Here is a 19,365-nt window from a genome sequence, read left to right on the forward strand (position 1 = left end):
CTCCCCACTTTGGGGTTTACACGCCGTATGCTTCCCTGTAGTATCAATTAATTCATGCAATAGATGGGAGGGAGAGGTAGAGACAGTAAGCTGTACGGTATCTCATATTGCCTTTCCTCTCTTATTAGAGAATATAAGTTATGTGCCTTTGACCTTGAGCTCTGCAACAAGCTGGCACACTGGCTACTGGAATGGTATGTAAATACTGTCTGGGAGAGCTATGGAGGTTTTACAGCCCCATATATCTAAGTCTGGGACAGAATGCGCTTCTCTCTCTCTCTCTCTTTGTCTCTCTCTATGTCTCTGGCTCATCAGATTGTTCCCCCGCTTTGCTGTGCCTTGCATCCATATGAGTTTAATTCCAGCCCCTTATATACAAAGCCAACACAAACACAGTGTGTATGTTTGTGTCTTTGAGATCTTAGCATGGATACAGGGACACCAGGGGCAATGTGTGTGTGTGTGTGTGTGTGTGTGTGTGTGTGTGTGTGTGTGTGTGTAGTCTTCATGTGGACCAAAGCATGGTCCTAATGAGACAAAATGTAATTTGTGAGGTCCTGGTTAAGGTTAGGCATGGTTAAGGTCCTGGTTAAGGTTAGGCATGATTAAGGTCCTGGTTAAGGTTAGGCATGGTTAAGGTCCTGGTTAAGGTTAGGCATGGTTACGGTCCTGGTTAAGGTTAGGCATGGTTAAGGTCCTGGTTAAGGTTAGGCATGGTTAAGGTCCTGGTTAAGGTTAGGCATGGTTACGGTCCTGGTTAAGGTTAGGCATGGTTAAGGTCCTGGTTAAGGTTAGGCATGGTTAAGGGTGTGTAGGTTAGGTTGTCCACTATGAATAGTATGGTAAGTCAGTGCAATGTCCTAACAAAGATAGCTGTATTTGTAGTTTGGGCCATCATTTCCAATGGATACAATATTGATATACTTTAAAAAGTAATTTCTGAACATGTCAGAAATGCACAACTTTTCAAATGACCACACAAGATCAACATTTAAGTTCAGCTAGATTACCTGAACCACCTTACAACTGCATCTGTCCATACTAGTAATACACCTACATTGCAAAGAAATCTCTATGCATGGTAGGTCAAAGGTTGTTGTAGCGACATCAATGAGACCTCAGCAATTACCTTTTTGAGTACAACTGTGTTTAGGGTTGGTTCCAATTGCTGCTGCATTTTAGATCCATGTGTCTATTAGTCTGTTTCTCCATACCTTACCTTGAGCCCCAAATTATACCTAAACGAACAGTTTCGTGCACTGGTTAACTTCAAGTATGGTAGCTCAATGGTTGTTATAGTGACAACAATGAGATAACAGCAATCAACTTAATGAGTAGAACTGTATTTATACCTATCCAAACAGTTTCATGCACTGGTTGACCTCAAGCCAACCTTACCATAACCCCGTCCAATTATCTAAACACTAACACCAAGAAAAGAAGGAATGATGAGGGAAACACTATTTGTAGAAACAGCAAAAACCTATTGAAGGGTAAACAGACACAAGAGAAGGTAAAATATGCTAAGCTTGCCAATATACCCCTTTTACTAACATATCTCTTATCTAACCTTTCGTCACTCCTCAAGAGCAACTTCAGTAATGGCTAAAATGAAACATTTGTCAGCTACACTCGCGCTACTTTGTGAGGGCAAAGATAAATCACTCTGTAACACCGCTGCATTACCGCCAGTCGGCTGTTTGGTTTTGTCGTTACACAAGACCAACAGAGTGGCAACTCTCTGGATAAATGATGTAGCTGATCGTGTCTCATCAATTCCAGGAGAGTCTTTCAGTCTCAGAAACACTTCAAGCTTATCAACTTCATCATTTTGAAGCAGGACCTGCAGTATTTGGAGCAAGTAGGTCATGAAACAGTCATGCATGCAAAGTAAGTAGGCCACAACTGTTATTTCAACGTGCCAGATACATAATTAATCAACATTTCATATGTTCTGCTGCTCCATCTCCTTTTTAGGTTGTAGCTACAGGTTGTGAACGTTAATTAGGCTGCCACTCAAAACTGTTATTGCCCTCTCAGACAACAAAGGCTGATGGGAGATCTTTCAGCTTTAGTTAGTTATAACTTAAATTACTTGCAACTGTTGAAATTTGGACCTAATTAGATTTGATAAGGGATTTAGCTTCTGTTAAAGGGGGGCTCCACTGATTTTACACCTCAACGTCTGTTAACAGTTTTAAGAGCACTACTGTAAATGTGTAAAAAAGTTGTATAAAGCTTTCTGTGTCTCCAGAGGGAGCTGTGTGAAATCTCATAAATTGCCTAAAGTGATGAGTAAGCGCCAGTTGGGTCTGGAGACTACACAGTTGAAGGGGAAAGAAAATATGGGGGTGTGGAATTTAGAAAGAAGTGAGGTCCTCTGTAGCCAACTCCTAACAGCTTCAGGCTACTAGCGTAACGCACCCAAGTCTCCCACTGAACTGTCAGCAGCTGAGTTGCATTTTGGGTAATGTAGGCCCCAAGTTTTGACAAAAAGGAAAGCATGGAATAAATAAATGATATGTCTGATTCGGCCAGGTGCACTATAAGTACCCGGATGGTACACTCAAAATGGTCAAAAAGTTGAGTGTGTAACTATGGACACTTCTCACCATCAGTGGTAGCCATCTTGGCTACATAGCGGGGGAGGAACCACTTTATATACTGGAAAAGGTTGGCAAGGATGTTGTAACTACGGTGAACATCACTGCATTAAACAAATGTGATATACAGGTGTTTCTTACACTAAGCACCACTATACTGTTGTCACTTATGAGCCATCAGTAGGTTTATTAGGTTAATTTAGCAGTCTGTAATGATTTGGTACGACAAACGATAGTGTGAATGCTAATACTAGCTTGCTAACTAGTTGCGCACTTTCTGGAAAAGAGGATTAGCTCATTTCCAGAAAGTGCGCAACAGCCATGTTTTACCCTGTCGCAATTTGCACTCTACACAAGTAAGTACATAGTGTACACAGTGTACTACACAGAAGTGTACTAACAGAAGTATGTGATATGAGACACAGCGTGATATTGTGAGACCCACAATATTATTCGACTGCAATGCTAAATCCTGTTTTGACATTGGATTCTAATTTTATAAACTATGATATAACCTCAACGGAAGTTATGGGCAAAACTCTGAAAGTTGTAACAATCTTAATGATCCTATAACATACCCACCACTTGTCTGAACTTTATCAAGATACTGTTTTATGAGCACCTGCAGAACCTGGAGGAAAAACCAGCAGACCCACAACCTTTAGTGCAGTGTCGGCCTCATGGTGTTTAATTCAAGATGTGGTTGAAGAAGCTGGATTGCAAAGGCACTGTAATCGACTGACAGCCCCCCCATTTCTTTCTCTCACACACACACACACACGTACACACACACACACACACACTGGATAGTCTGCATGAAAGCCCACTGCCGGAGTCCAATTGATTGGAACTAGGGGACCCTCACAGTGAAAATCACGCTCAGTGATCACAAAGATAGCCGTCAACACACATATACACACCATCAACACACACACTTTTACATGACCAGCCACACACACACACACACACTCACTCACACACACACACAGACAACAGAGACACTCTGGCGCTACGGGATGAAAGAGGTTAGATGTACAGTACATACATCCACCCTTTGAAGTAAAAGACTCAAAGTCATTCACTCCAAATGATTGCACAATAATGCACATGATTGCATTCATGTGTGCGCGTAACACACACACACACACACACACACACACACACACACACACACACACACACACACACACACACACACACACACACACACACACACACACACAAAATCAAACCCACTAACACCTCCTACCCCCTCCTGTCACACCCCACTTTAGAAAATCAACCTTGTTGCCTTTTGCGCTTTACCATTCCCTCCTAGGGTCCTGATTGGCTCAAATGGCTCCATGGGAATCGATTCGCTCAACTGGCACGGCTCCCTATCGGAACCGAGTGCGAGAAGAATGAGAGGAGGGGGGAAAAAAAGCCATGATGCACACACATCGGCAACACAAAAACAACATGATTTTTCCCGAGCTTTGTTTAGGCCTGTATTTTTTCCTTTTTGTGTATGTGTGTGTATTTTGCCGATATTTCCATTCAGAGCACGCTTCACAACAGGGCAGAGGCTCAAATGTTTGCCCACCCAAACAATGAGGGGATTTGGAGGAAGGAGAAAGTGTTATTGTTAGTGGGAGTGGAGGGACACCAGCAAGCCAGCACGCTGACCAGAAAACACACGCATGGAGGATGCAGGCTACACACGAGCAGACACGCTATGGTGGACACAAACACATACGGGGGCAGGTGAACAAACATGCGCGTACACACACACACACGACACAGACAGAAAGCCTCATAAGAATACAAACTCCAATCTCTTTACTTTTTGTCTGCTTAAATACACAAAACATGCACACACACGCACAGAGTGGTGTAAGCTGCCAGCATTATCAGAGTGAGTGGGGATAAGTGTGTGTGTGTGTGCGCACGTGTGTGCGTGCCATGGAGCGATGGAGGAGGTGGGCAACAGACCAAAGCCATCCATCTAGGCAAGCCAATAGTGCACAGCATAGGCTACAGGCTTCACAACACCAAATGCATGCTCCCTCACCACACACACACACACACACACACACACACAGACACAGACACAGACACAGACACAGACACACACACACACACACACACACACACACACACACACACACACACAGTGTGGTGCCCTTGTGAGGGTTACAGCTCTCAGGGTGTTAAGATGGTGAAGCCCAGAGTCATCAATCTTTAGCCATCAGCCTTGCTTGACCTGCCCTCTGACGCACACACGCACACACACACACACACACACACACACACACACACACACACACACACACACACACACACACACACACACACACACACACACACACACACACACACACACACACACACACATATATATAAATACAGTACACATGTACATGGGTGCACCCCCCACACATACAAAGCCCCCTCCCTTGTCTTTGTGAGCTTCTCTCCATCTTCCTCTCTCCTTCTCCTCCTCTTCTGCTTCTTCTTCCTCCTCCTCCTGACTCTCCCTCCATCTTTATCTATCGCTCGCAGACACCTGCTCCAGTATGCATCAAGCTAACTGATTGGTGCCCCTAAAAATGATAGCAATCATGAGGCAGCCGATGAACAGTGGACTAAAAAGGGGAATGACCATTGATTTTCATTCTCATAGGCGATGAATTATGGCGAGGCATTGTGCACAGGAGCTCTGACTGTAAGACAAAAGGATCGAGCCGTGACTACAATCTGAGATGTGGGCCAGTCAATAGTCTGAGCCAAAAAAAAAACATTCAGATGGAGGAGAGATACAGGCAGAGAGGTAATAAGAGTATAGATGGAGGGGAGGAGATTAGAATAGAAGACAAAGAAAAAGGGAAGGAGAGGAGAATAGAAGAGAGGAGGAAATAAAAGAGAGGAGAGGAGAGGAGAAGAGGAGAGGATGAAACAAGAGAGGAGAGGAAGAGAGGAGTAAACAAGAGAGAAGAGGAAGGGAGGAGATGAGAGGAAAGACAAGGAGAACAGAGGAGGAAACAAGAGAGAAGAGGAAGGGAAGTGAGGAGAGGAAACAAGAGAGGAGAGGAAACAAGAGAGAAGAGGAAAGGAGGAGATGAGAGGAAGAAACAAAAGAGAAGAGGAAAAGGAGATGAGAGGAAACAAGAGGAGAGAAGAGAGGGGAACAAGAGAGAAGAGGAGGAGAGGAGAGGAAACAAGAGGAGATGAGAAGAGAAGAGGAAAAAAGAGAGAAGAGAAGAGGTGGAAGGGAGAGAAGAGGAGAGAGGAGAAGAGGAGGAAAGGAGGAGTGGAGAGGAAACAAGAGAGAAGAAAAGAAGAGGAGAGGACAGGAAAGGAGAGAAGAGGAGAGGAGGAAACAAGAGAGAAGAGAGGAGGGGGAGAGGAGAGAAAAGGAGGAAACAGGAGAGGAAAGGATGAAACAAGAGAAAAGGAAAGGAGGAGAGGAGAAAAAACATGAGAGAAGAGGTGGAGAGGAGGAAATGAAATAGAAGAGGAAATAAGAGAGAAAAGAAGAGGAGCAGACAGGAGAAGAAAGGAGAAGACCTTTAACCATCCCTTTATTTGTCCAATTTTTTATTCACAATAAGCAATCATAAGTAAATTAAACACATCCAATCATACATATCATCCCTACATGTATTCACTCACCCCTCCAAACAACACCAATAAAATAGTAGTGTTTTGTTTTTTTTCATCATTTTCAGAAACTCAGAATAATCAATTCATCAACTACAGGACATAAAACATCTCCACCTCCCCAAATAGAAATAAACTCGTTCAAGTCTGACACCATCTTATAATAAACAAACTCTATCCTAAGACGTGCAGCCACCAGACCTCTGAACATCAGTTCAACATCTACAGATCCTGTCTCCTTCATCTTATTTCTCCTAGTGAGCCAGATGCTCATCTTTGCTTGACCCAACAAAAAATTAACCAGACAAACAGTTCTGCGTTGTGCTGCAGAGTATCTGGGACCAGAAATAAACAGTTTATCTTCAAAAACCTCGACTCTCGGACACCGGCCAACAGTGCTCTGTTAAGAACCTACACAGACACAGCATACAAGCTCTTTTTTGATGCTTCGGAGAAGTTTGATAGTTCTGGTGTTCTTAAAGATAACAGAACCCTGTCCGCTTCCTCCTGCTCCTCCACTGCAGCACAAAACTCCTCCACCAGTTTGTCCAGGAGACGCAGAGACTTAATGCCAGTGTCTTGACACAGCCTAGCAGCAGTTTTCCACTGACCCGCTGACCTCAGTCCTGCCAGCTTCATCAGCCTAGCTGTTATAAGGATCCTTTGAACACTGACAGAGCTGAGAATCCTGCTCTGTATGACCGCGTTATAAAACAAAGGTTCTTCCCCAACATTTACTTACAACTTAGAGCAGTCTCTCCTCACATTAGAAACTGTTCTCCAGGCACGCACGACCGACTGGTAAAAACAAGAAGTCTGTGATGTTTCCATACCATCCAAATCCAGAAGAAACAAGTGTTTGTCATAAGCCAGGTTCTTCACTCAACGAAGCAGCAAAGATCCTGTTTCAGTCCAGGGTTCGGTAGAGCAAACGCTGCGCAGTCTGAAGCCGAAATGCCGTTATGCGACTCCTGAAGTCAATCGATCCCTGGCCCCCCTCTGACACAGGTAAAAACAGCACAGCCGATCTAATCCAGTGATATCCTCCCCAGAAGAAATCCAACAGATCGCTGTAGAACTCTATGCTTCCTCATCTCTGCTGGATCAGTTGTCACAGATCCATTTGAAAGCTTGAGATGCATCATCTGGTTATGTTCTCCGACTTTTCTTTCCAACTTAAAGAAAAAACGAGTTGGTGCATCTTTATCTTTAATAGACGAAATTCTAGTTCTAATTAGGGCACCTTTTGCTTTTTCGTGTAAAAACCTACTTAAAGCTTCTCTCCTTTTCTCCCAAGTTGTATTATTGTTGTCCAACCCATTAATTATTCCATCTTCCAATAAACTAATCTCCTTCTCTAACACTTCAAAATAATTCCTTTCTATTGCCCTTGTGTGTGATGTGTATTGCTGACAAAAGATTCTGATGTGCGTTTTCCCTACCTCCCACCATTGACTTAAATTGTCAAAACCTTGACTGACAGAAGGTCTCGTCATAAATCAATCTGGTGTTAAAATGCCAATATGGACATTTTTGACGATGCACCAGTAAAGAAAAATGAATTATCACCAAATGATGGTCTGAAAAACCAACAGGTGATATGATGGTTTCAGTTAACCTTTTGTTATACGTTTTGTTGATCTAATGTGGCTGCACTAACCCTGCCCTCAGTGACTTTTACCCACGTATATTGTCTGCTTGTTGGATGGAGTTTCCTCCAAACATCTACAAGATCATTTGCTCGAACTACATTAGATAAAACCGAAGCTGATGGTGGATGAAGCTCTCCTGCATTCCTGTCAAGTGAATAATTTGTAGTACAATTCCAGTCTCCTCCCACCACTAATACTGAACTACTACTGAACTGTTTCAGTGTGTCATTTAGTTTGTGAAAAAGATTGATACGGTCAGCAGCAGAGGTATAAGCATATACATTTACAAACATAAAGGTTATGTCTCTGATTGTTGCTTGTACAACTTGAATCCTGCCCTGCTCTACATCATATACTACAATATTTGATAAAACAAGGTGCTGTGAAAACAAAATTGCTACACCTCCACCTAGATTAGTGCCATACCCCCCCCCCCCCCCCATAAGCCCCAGTCTATTTCATCTGTTGGAATAGTATGTGTTTCTTGTAAAAATAACACATCAACCTTTTTTTGAGTAGCAACCTCAGAGATTAAAGCCCTCTTATGTCTGTCGTCTGTCGTCTGTCCCTCCCTCCATTAATGTTAAGAGACCCTTTTTTAGGCTCTGCATAGAGAAAAAGAAACAGACAAGCTGAAACAAGCAGAGAGCAGTAAAGAGATGAAGCCACCATGTGATGATGCATAATCATTCTACTTTCTGGCTCTTTTACCAGTTTTACCTCTTTTGGCCTTTCTCAGAACTGCTAGGTGTTTGTTTAGACGGTAACGTCTCTTTTCATCCAAGAGGTCATAACCAACAAGTCTTTTTAATATGCTGACAGATCGGATGAATTTGTCAGTGTCTCCAAAGTAATCGCTCACTTTAACAGACTTGTTGAATGTTTCATCCAGAAAATCATTTATCTCCTCCAAAGAGTAAAGCTCAGTTTTCCTGTTTGAAATATCACCAATGGATGCTGTGTCTGACTCAGACTCATACTCCATATCCTCTCCTTCACATGAGAGGAGAAGAAAAGGAGAAGAGAGGAGAGCAGAGGATGAAACAAAAGAGGAGAGCCTACAACCTACAGGCTAAAACCTGTCCCTTTGCCTCCTACAGTGATTTCACTGCTCACTGTAGGTTCTAAATGACTTCAGTTGAAATGTTAACCTCTGACAGTATCAGAAAAGATCCTTCTTAAATCTACCTGTTTGTTGTTTGTTTCTTCATTGGAACAGTAAAGTGGATGCTAATGCTTTTCAGAGCAATGCTGAATGAAATAGATTTTACATATAGTGTTGATGTATAGAGGCATCATATACAGGCAAACTTCAAACCATGTAGTTGGTTTACATAGCGCCATAAAATCCAAGTTCAAAATAGTTAAGTTTGAAAGTTAATTTAGACATTGGAAGAAAAAAAGTTTGATCTTAATGCATTTTCCACTGAGATTCAGTTAAAAGTGCCTGAAAATAGCTAGCAAGTGGACCTTGAGTTACCATTATTGTGTCAAATATTCAAAGAAAGTAGTAATACATATTGTGCATCGCTTGTACTGTAACTCTCACAGCAGTTCACCCAAATAATACTGCTCCCACCAGCGACACCTACCAGGCGGTGTTGCCGTGGGTGCTGTCGTCTAGGTGACAGAGCAGCTCCAGAGTTTGGGGATTGTGAGCGGAGTCGTCAGGTGACTCGTGGCTTCCCGTGTCCCAATCGGAGGGCATCCGCCATACTGCCGCACAGGACACCACCCTGCTGTCACTAGCTGGAGAGGAACAACACACACACACACACGCAAACAGTCACAGAGTGTTACAGTACATGCAGTGTGTGTGTGTGTGTGTGTGTGTGTGTGTGTGTGTGGTGGACAGGCACTAATGCTGTGACGTGAATGCACTTCCCTCCAAATCCACATCACAAATGAGTTATTTTGGCACAAGCACACCAGAGCCAGAGCTGCTAATTGGAGTCAGTGGAGTAAATGTAGAATTGATACAGTAATTGGACTAAAAGTTTGAGGCTGGAGGGCATAACCAATCATAGAGAGAGAGAAAGAGAAAGAGAGAGAGAGAGAGAGAGAGAAAGAGAGAGAGAGAAAGAGAGAGAGAGAGAGAGAAAGAACAGAGAGAGAGAAAGAACCTCATTTCTTTTTGGTGTAGATATTGATAGTGTGTGGGCAGGCGTTGGGCTATGAAAAAACTGGCATTAGGCCTATTTGTCAAATTAAAAAGCAACGTGGTGCGAGTCCACAGGCTCTTGAGTGGTTTTAGACAACCTTACACTTGGAGTAAGTGGGCAAGCAATCATCTTGAACAAAAGGCTTTTTTTTTTTTTTTCTCACATATTGAAGCGCCAGTGGGATGCGTTCTGGAAACACTATACTGACGTGTTTGTGTGTATGTATGTTTGTGTTTATTACTCCTGTGTGTGTGCGCTTCTATGTACAGTATATATGTGTATGTGTGTGTGTGAGAGTGTGTGGTGTGAGCAGCAGTGCGTAGTGGGCTGTCTGGGCTTCAGCCCGGTCCAGAGTGGCTGTCATTCTGTGAACTCAAGCATGTAGAACTCAGCTGACAGAGAGCGAGAGACAGAGGGAGTACAAGAAAAAGAAAAAAAGAGGAAGGAGTGAGGAAGAGGGTGGTGGATGGAGGTTTGAGGGGAGACAGTGACTACACCCTGTCCCAGAAGATTCTGCCCCTAAAGGCCCACAGTGCACTGCATCAACCTCTCCCTGCCCCATCTGACATGGTTGTCAGCTCCTGTATGACGTAACCCCAGACACATGCACGCACGCACACACGCACACACACTTTCTATACTCGAGAGGACCCTTGTTGCTATGAACCATTCCCTACCCATCTTGTCCCACCCATCTCCATCCTGCCCTTACCTCAACCCAACTGTAACCTTAACTCTAAAACCAAGTGTTAAGTTTTAAACAGTACTTTGAAGAAGTGTGGACTGGCAAAAATGTCCTCACTGTAGAGGTCTAGCTCATGTTGGTCCTCACAAAGATAGATAAACACTCTCTTATACACACAGCAGAAGTGGCACATCACCATTCTGACCTTAGGAGGCAGTGAAACCTAGAGTGTACATATTGCACATATATTTTGCCCTCCTGTTGTCTTCCTGTTGACTGTGCAACTTTTGTCCTTCCTTCTGGTTTGACTGTTTATAAAGCACAAGGTATAAATCACCACCCAATTCTGTGTTAGACCTTTTAAGCCAACTTCATTCCAATTTATTACCACAGGTTTTACACATATTTTTGGAAGTTATGGTCAATAGGCCTCATTTAAATCAAATTATACCTCATTTTTGAGTTAACGCCTGTTGTCCTCCCGGGTCAAAATTGACCCGAGGACAACAAGAGGGTTAGGATTGAGACTTGGCCAATGGGCAGTGCAATGTAACCAATATGAGATTGTAATAATGCAACATTTTTTCATATTGATTAATAGGTAATATTGTTTAATCTGGCAAATATTTTCTCAGTTGATTGTTTGGGCAGTCAGTTTCCTAAAGCCCAAAGTCACATCCTCAAATTTCTTCTTTTGTCCTGACCTACAGTCCATAAACCATAGATATTTAGTTTACTATCATAGAGGACTAAATAAACCAGACAATTTGAGAAGATGGAACAAAATAATTAATTGATTACTAAAACAGTTGGCAGTTCATTTTCTGTCGATTGATTAATCACTTAAATGTTGCAGCTTATCACAGATTGATGGATATTGGCGTACAGTAGATATCACTTGATGAGTAACAAGAAACTGCTGTGTATAAAAGCTGATGTTACGTTTTTAGATGTCGCCATCCTGTATAGTTCATCCACCAGAGAATGCTTCAGCTGTAATGTCTCAATACATATCATGGTTAAAATTCTTTAATATTCAAGTAATCAGAGGCTCAGAAAACCAGTTTCAAGTGATGGGGTCCAAAATGAACACGTAAACAGTCCTGATTATTTCAAATGAGAAATGTTCTGTAGTTGTGTTGAGGATTTAGAAACATTTGAGTCAGAGTGTGATGAAAGTTATTAGTTGTCATTATGTGTATTGTGTTTTCCATGAAACAGGAAATAGAGTTTCTTTGTTACTTGACAAGGAGACGGCTTTTTGAAGTTACAAGATAACTGCTTTACTGACAACAAAAAAACATCCTTTCTTCAATCCTATCCAATAGAAAATAACATGCATTCTGTTATTTATTGTTATATGTTATATGCTATATACATACATATATACACACACATACATATGCTTAATTACTCATCTTGAGCTCAGAGCCGTACACAAAAATGTATCAAATCAAATGAGACGTGAATGACTTTGTGACTTGCCAACTGCCTCAAATCATATAAAACTGCACTTGGTCATTATAGCAACTAGCAGTTAATTACTGACACCGGCATCAGTCTCAGTAACATTATCTAGGGGGCGGCTATGGCTCAGGAGGGTAAAGCGGATCGTTCGCTAATCAGAAGATCGGCGGTTCAATTCTCGGCTCCTGCTGTCCACATGTTGATGTGTCCTTGGGCAAAATAACCCGAAATTGCTCCGCCATCAGTGTGTGGATGGGTGAATGTAACCTGTAGTGTAAAAGCGCTTTCAGTGGACAAAAGACTAGAAAAGTGCCATATAAGTACAGTTCATTTACTATATTAGTCAAACTCTATTTTTAGTGATCCCTCCAAAAAAATCAGTATTTGCATCTTGACTCATGTTTTACAATTGGAATGACTGAAATAACTCTGTTATTCTATTGTGTGTTAATGGTGAGGAAAACTACAGCCCTATCACCTGCAATTTGAAATAAAAATAATGTTTCTTAGCAAAGCTCTGGCGGTGTACTGTATCATACTGAGAGGGTTATGAGGGTGATAAAATATTATTGTTAATCTGGCCATGGGTGCTGGTTTTTGTGGTTGTAACCACTGCTGAAATATATGAGGCTCAGTTTCAACAAAAAAAAGGGATGGGCACACTGATGCCGCTGATACAGTTTCTCCTGAAATGTGAGGATCGTGTTCACAAACTAAAGGACTTTTACTTTTTGCTAAATCATTTTTAAAAAAAAATATTTGGATTGTTATTATATTGTTATTATTTGTTATTGATTATTATAAATAGATCTGTCATGATAACTACTTTTGTTGGACGATATATTGTCTCTGAAATAATCGTGATAAACGATGTTATTGTCATTTGAAGATCATTTTATACCACTGATGTAATGATATAATAGTATAATAATGTAAGGGGGGGTGGGGGTGGGATTGGAGAGTGGGTGCTACACAGACTGTCATTATGGTTGGGGACAGAGTTATTTACCTTTTAATTCTTCTGCAGTCTCCACTCAGGACGTACACAGTGAGGAATGGAGGACACTACTTGCTTAGCCAATGTGACTTGAATAGCCTCTTAGCTGCTAATGTGAAGTGTGGCAATACTGAGGTCAAAAAAATTCCAGATACAGACATGATGATGTCGATAATTATGTTATTGTACGATCAGTGGATAACGATAATGATGATTATTCTGACGGGTCTATTAATAGAAGCTTTTTTCTCTACTTCCAGTTAAATATAATGGTGAATGTAAATTTGCTCACTGACAAGAAAACCTTACATAAAAGCACAGATGATCTGCATGTGAGCCTCAAAGATTTTCTCCCGCCATAGTAAATGTGCGGCTGCTGCTATTATCCCTCATGTGGGTCATCATGTCCATACATTAGTATTGATTCTATCAGAGTCTGAACATGACTCTTAACGCGGCTGCTGCCGTCGGACCTGTAAAGGAAGATGGGCTGTTATTGATCACCTTTTAAAGAGCGATCCTATGTGATGATTCTCAACTAAACTGCACGAGGTAATTTGATGAAAGAAACACAAAGAAAAAGAGAAGGGGGAAAAAAGGAAGATCGAGTAAAAGCAGAAAAAGGAGACAAAGGAGGAAAAAGAGAAACATGATGCATTAGGAGGCAGTGAATGGAAACAGAGACAGAAGGAAACAGTGGGACTCACTTTTGTTATAGCAGGTGGTAAGCACAGCCTTATCTGCAGGACTGGCGCCAATGTGCCATATCTCCCCAGCTTGGTGCAGAAGGACATTCTTATTAATGATGTTATTCTCATCATCAAAGTCAATGATGTGGATCTGGAGGGGGAAAAGCAGAAAGAGAAGAGAGAGGAGATGTGTTGAGGATGAAGCTCGAGTTAAAACACTGTGTGCTCCTCCCTCCACACACGCCAGGCGCAGTTCAAAGCGCCGCTCCACTCCTCTGATTCCCCCAGTAAAGAAAAAAAAAAGAAGAAGAAGAAGGTTCCTCTTTTTAATATGACAGTAAACGTAATTTCAAGGCAGTCGTCGCTTTGGTTCTTTTTTTTTTTCTTTTTTACCGCCGTCGACTTCATACGAATGAAGACTTTTCATCTTGATTTGGCCTTTAAAGCAACGATTAAGACACTTTTAGAAGTCACGCCGGATTCAAGCGAGTTCTGCATATGAGGAGTCTGTGGAAAAAGGTACAACAAAAAGTAAATCGATAAAAGCTCATTCCATTGCTTTTTTCCCTCTTTTTTTGTGAAATAGCCCGGCTAGAGGTGCATTATACATGAGAGCTTTCCTGTGAAAGGACTTTGATTGTCCACTTTGTTTAGTTTTGATCTGCATAGTGAGTGTGTGTGAGTAACTCATCAGTTCAGTATAGTATGACACTCATGAGTCGGACAGAAACAATAGAGAATAATGTCTTTTCTGCAGTATTTACAGAATGTACCTTTATTTGCAGTCTAAATGTACCACTCAAAAACTACTACTAACGCTACTGAAGATCCCAAATGCTATTTTCACTTAGATGTTCAATTCAATTCAACTCAATGCCTTTTTTTTGTCATTGCACAGCAGTATTGTGTCCCCTCCGTGGCTAAAAACACGTAAAAACAGAAACAGACAATATACATGAAACAACAGAGAATATGGATAAAAAAAGAGAATAAAAAATGCAGTCATAAATATCAGGCGCAGTAATAAATATAGATGTCAATAATGAATAAAGGAATAAGAGCAGTAGTTATAGTCTTAATTGCACATGGCACATTCGAGGTGCAATCACAGTAGACTATTGCACCGTTGATGAGTTCACAATCTGCTTATTGATGTTAAAGTGTGCTATAGGTGAAGAAAGCCATATTAATGGTGTATTAAATGTGAGTGGCACCTTCTGAAAGTGTTTTGCATGAAGTTGCTCTCAGTGGAGAACATGTATGATCATTAAATGACAGTATCAACTGATGAGAGAGAAGGAGTAGTGCAACATTATGGGAAAATCGCTCATCTGTTTTCATGAGTTTTTGTGTTAAAGCACAAAACACTGTGAATGAGCCAATTTTAAGTTGCTGAAAAGATCCTTCTTGTGTCTGGTCAGTCCATCTGCCACTGTTAAAAAAAATGTTCCCCTTGCGGTGTGACCACAAGAAAAAAAAAAAGTAAAAAACGAGGGAAAAAAACCCACAATAATAATCCAACCAGCATTTTCACCCATGCCAACAGCATGGAGGAAAAACAGAAAATCCAGCAAAACACTTCCCTCACTTGAAATCAAATAAGAGCCCTGATTTAACATCTCAACATGTGTGTGCACTGTGGAACATCATAAACTAGGCAGGAGACTTCATTCTCTCGTAGTGTTTGATGAAACTTTTAAGAGAATTTAATAGAGGATTCACTAGTGAGAAGAGGAGCTCATTAACGGTCATTAGTAATTAAGGCTTCAACAGCAAAATACATTTTCAAATCCACGAGTAACGCAGCCTGTAAGAGAACTGAGAACACCTCCTTCATATCATTACTTATTGAGCCCATCACTTTTTCAACTATATGCCAAATATTGCACAGGTATTAAGGCTCTTTCCATAAATGAATGACACTCTAAGGACACCCATGTCTGAATGACAAAAAGCCATAGATAATGCCAGCAGATTTGCATATTTCATATCTAAAAAGGGGCATTAGACTATAAGACTTCTACCACTCATGTAGTAGCAGTCTTATATGTTAAATGTGCAGCCTCAGTCAGAAAGCAATAAACTTAGCTTAGCATAAAGACTGGAGGCAGGGGTAAACTAGCCTGGCTCTTTTCAAAGTAAAAAATATACCTTTACAACACCTATAAAGCTTAATAATTAACACTATACTAATTGTATCTTGTAAATTGTATTTTGAGATGTAAAACTGATCTTTTGTGTTTTTAGGAGTAACCAACTTTAGAAGCAGGGATTAAAGTTTCTCCGTCGTCGTGATACTCTACATTATTATTACAAAAAAACACACAGAGTAGACATGGGCAGCCCGCGAGTCAAATTTCAAAATGTCAATAAATTGTTAAAATGATGTTAGAAGCAAGCAGACCATTACTGCATCTAAATGACTGAGTTAAGTTGTCATAAGTCTCCACTGCTTTGTCTGTGTCTGCTGCACGGAGGATTCAGCTCCGCCCCCGAGACAAGGAGAGGAGCTGCTAACGTTAGCCTCTGCTGCTATTAGCTGACATTGTGCTGTTCTCCTTTGAGAGTCTGTTCACGGCAGGAATACTGTTACTTTATTCCTCCTCGCTGGTCTGTATAAAAGGTTCGGACACTGAATCGAAGACAGAGTTGCTTCGCCCATAAGCGGCTTCAGAGGTAGCGGCTGTAGGACGCTGTTGTGTTAGCTGTTAGCTTCCCCACACACCTTCACTCAACCCTGCAGCTCCACCTCAAACACCTGCGAGCTGTGTAAAGTACATGGCAGCAACGTTATGCTGGTTTTGGTTGGTTCAATGTAAGAAAGCAAAGTCTTAATGAGAGATCTTTGTGGCTATGATGATGATCTCTGTATTAAAGAGCCGTAAGTTTCACCTGGTGGAGCTGAGCATCAGTGTGTGCTGCTCACACAGAGACGGTGAACCAGGTGAAAACTGGAGGTGACAACTACACTCGTTATGTTACTGTAAGTGCAATAAAAGCTAACAGAGTAAAAAAAAACCAAGAAGAGTAATTTAATTTAATCCCCCCATAAAACGAGTGGTTACTTGATTTTTGTTTTAAATTACAAAATGTTAAATTTCCTGGTCAAATAGGGATGAGTAGAAATTAAAAAATGGTTTGATTTTCTTTTCATATTTAGAATAATAAAAGATAAAATCACTGGCAAACCAACCAAAAATGACCAGTTTTCTCATATTCTGAGACTGGATGTTGTCATCAAGGCAAGAGCACAATAAATATAAATAAAAATAATAATCCTCCCCCTGTAACTGCAACGGTCTGATGGACCGTTTGAGTTTTTATATTGTTAATAACTATTTTCTGAAGCCCATAAGGTGCTAAAATGAAATACAAACGATTTCTGAACATTTATACCTCCGACCCCCATTGTGGTTATAGAGAGCGCATTGGTTATACATTATTATTGCCTGTAAGTTTTTCCATTTCATTTAGAAAAGAGCAGCAATGGTCAGTGGGTGAAATATAATCTCGTTCAGCAGGAGAACAATTTGCTGTTTTCTCAGCTGTTTCCACCTTGTTTTACCTTCAATCCTAGGAAGCGACCGTAAAAGGGTTTCTATGACAAGGTAGACGGTGAACAGCTTATGACTTGGTTGGCAAAAGAAATTTCAGTCAGAAGAATTTTTTTTTTTGCTTTAATCCCTGTAGAAGTGCTGATGGACATGTTTACGAACTGTGCACTGAGAAAGGCTAGCTGTGTTCCCATGCTTCCAGTCTTTATGATAAGCTAGGCTAGACTCTGTACATGCATAAACATGAACATGGTTATGATATTCTTATCTTATTCTTGTGTATTAAGAATTACTTTAGTATACATGAAAGCAGAATTTCACAGCATTATCTGGTTGAAAGTTTAAATTCTGTTACACGTCTGACAACACCCAGCGTTACCGGTCTGATGTGCTCTGTTACACCTGTACTGGCACACCCTGGAGTACATTTCTACAACGGCAGTCAGAAGAGACGGTAAACCACTGGAGGACATCAGGACATCACGCTAGGTATAATCAAATGTGGTGTGTTGTACTTGTGAGCATGGTATTACAATTCCATGCAACATCAGTGCTGCAAAGGCTGTGGAAAAAGCATGTTGTGACCACTACTACTGCAGGTTTGCATCCTCTAAATATGATTTGGTGGAGCTACAGACACATTTTCACAAGGCTGAGTTGTATTTGTTTTCCCATACTTTCCATTCCGGTTAAATCAAGACAATCAGCAAATGTTTACTTTGAATAACTGATGCTAAAAGCTTGAATGGCAATAAAAAGTACACTAGTAACAATAGTATTTGGGATACTCAAGAGAAAACTCAATGTTATGCTGTATATGAAATATGCCAAAGAATAATGAGGCATTATAGGGAAATAAAACCTCAATACTTTTTTGGCAAGTGTGTCCATAGCACTTGAGTATCAAAAACTGTAAAGTACCAAAAGCTGGTGTTGAAAACGACACGATCAAACAAATAATTCTTTTGCCAATTTTTGACAGTTTTTACTTATGCAACAGATCAAAAACACCTTTGTAGAGGCAACACTTAACATTTGAGAGGCCTGCCTTCATTTGTTTACTGGAATACGGAGGTTTGTTGAAAACCATCTTTAGAGTTCTCAAAGTAAGGAAAAATTTTAGGTTTTAGAACCACAATTCTTTGCTTAATCACTGCAGCTTTCGACAATTTGTGCAAGCTCAGTTTCTGTACAACCAAGTTTTTTCCACATTTTCAGGTATTCATGATCAAGGAGAAAATATACATACCTCAAACTTACACCTAAACTACTATATGAACCTTAAATATAAATAATTGGTACATGTTCATCTTTAGATCCTTGACGAGCTGTAATCTCGAGGCCTTGGCTGCACTTGAAAACACAATCAACAGCTGTCCAAACTTTACAGCGCACAAGTTCAACAAACAAGCTAAACTTTTATCCATAAGACGTTAATAAGAACGCCTTCTTACTGAGCTCTTTTCATTAGATGGAAATCTATTCTATGAGGGCCCTCGATTGAATGCAGTTCAGGGCCCACAATGCAGTAAAACAGTGAGGGTCTCAAGGTTTGATCAGACAATTAATGGCGGTTTCTCCCATAAGAGAGACACTTACTGCACCTTGGGGGACCGTTAATAGGGTTGCACTGGACAATAACTCCTGCTAGGCACTTCCACTCCCCTACCCTGTACTACTTTTACAGGCTGAACAAGAGGATGAAAGGAGGGGGCGTGAGGAGGAGGAGGAGAAGAGCATCGGAGCGGCAGCATCCTTCAGCCGCCTCAAAGTCAGCTAGGCGGCTATTAACCTTGGGTTGGACTGCATCGAGCAAAAAATTATTACGCGAAGTTATAATTTTATGGTGGTGGGGGAGCGGTACAAATAAATTCAAGCCGGCGGGACAGGGTAATTGGAGGGCCTAGTAATAGGGTC

General features: G+C 41.1%; 1 protein-coding gene across 1 annotated transcript in view; it reads right to left on the bottom strand.

The window, feature by feature from the left end:
* eipr1 (EARP complex and GARP complex interacting protein 1) overlaps window positions 1–19,365 on the bottom strand; it is a 69,011-nt gene that overhangs the window by 41,042 nt on the left and 8,604 nt on the right. The window contains exons 3-4 of the mRNA XM_062439873.1: window positions 13,913–14,045; window positions 9,487–9,643 (exon numbers count right to left, since the gene is read on the bottom strand). Coding sequence (XP_062295857.1) covers window positions 9,487–9,643; window positions 13,913–14,045 — 290 coding nt within the window. The remainder of the gene's footprint in view (window positions 1–9,486; window positions 9,644–13,912; window positions 14,046–19,365) is intronic.

This window comes from Scomber scombrus, chromosome 19 (assembly GCF_963691925.1).
Source record: "Scomber scombrus chromosome 19, fScoSco1.1, whole genome shotgun sequence".
Taxonomy (NCBI): Eukaryota; Metazoa; Chordata; class Actinopteri; order Scombriformes; family Scombridae; genus Scomber; species Scomber scombrus.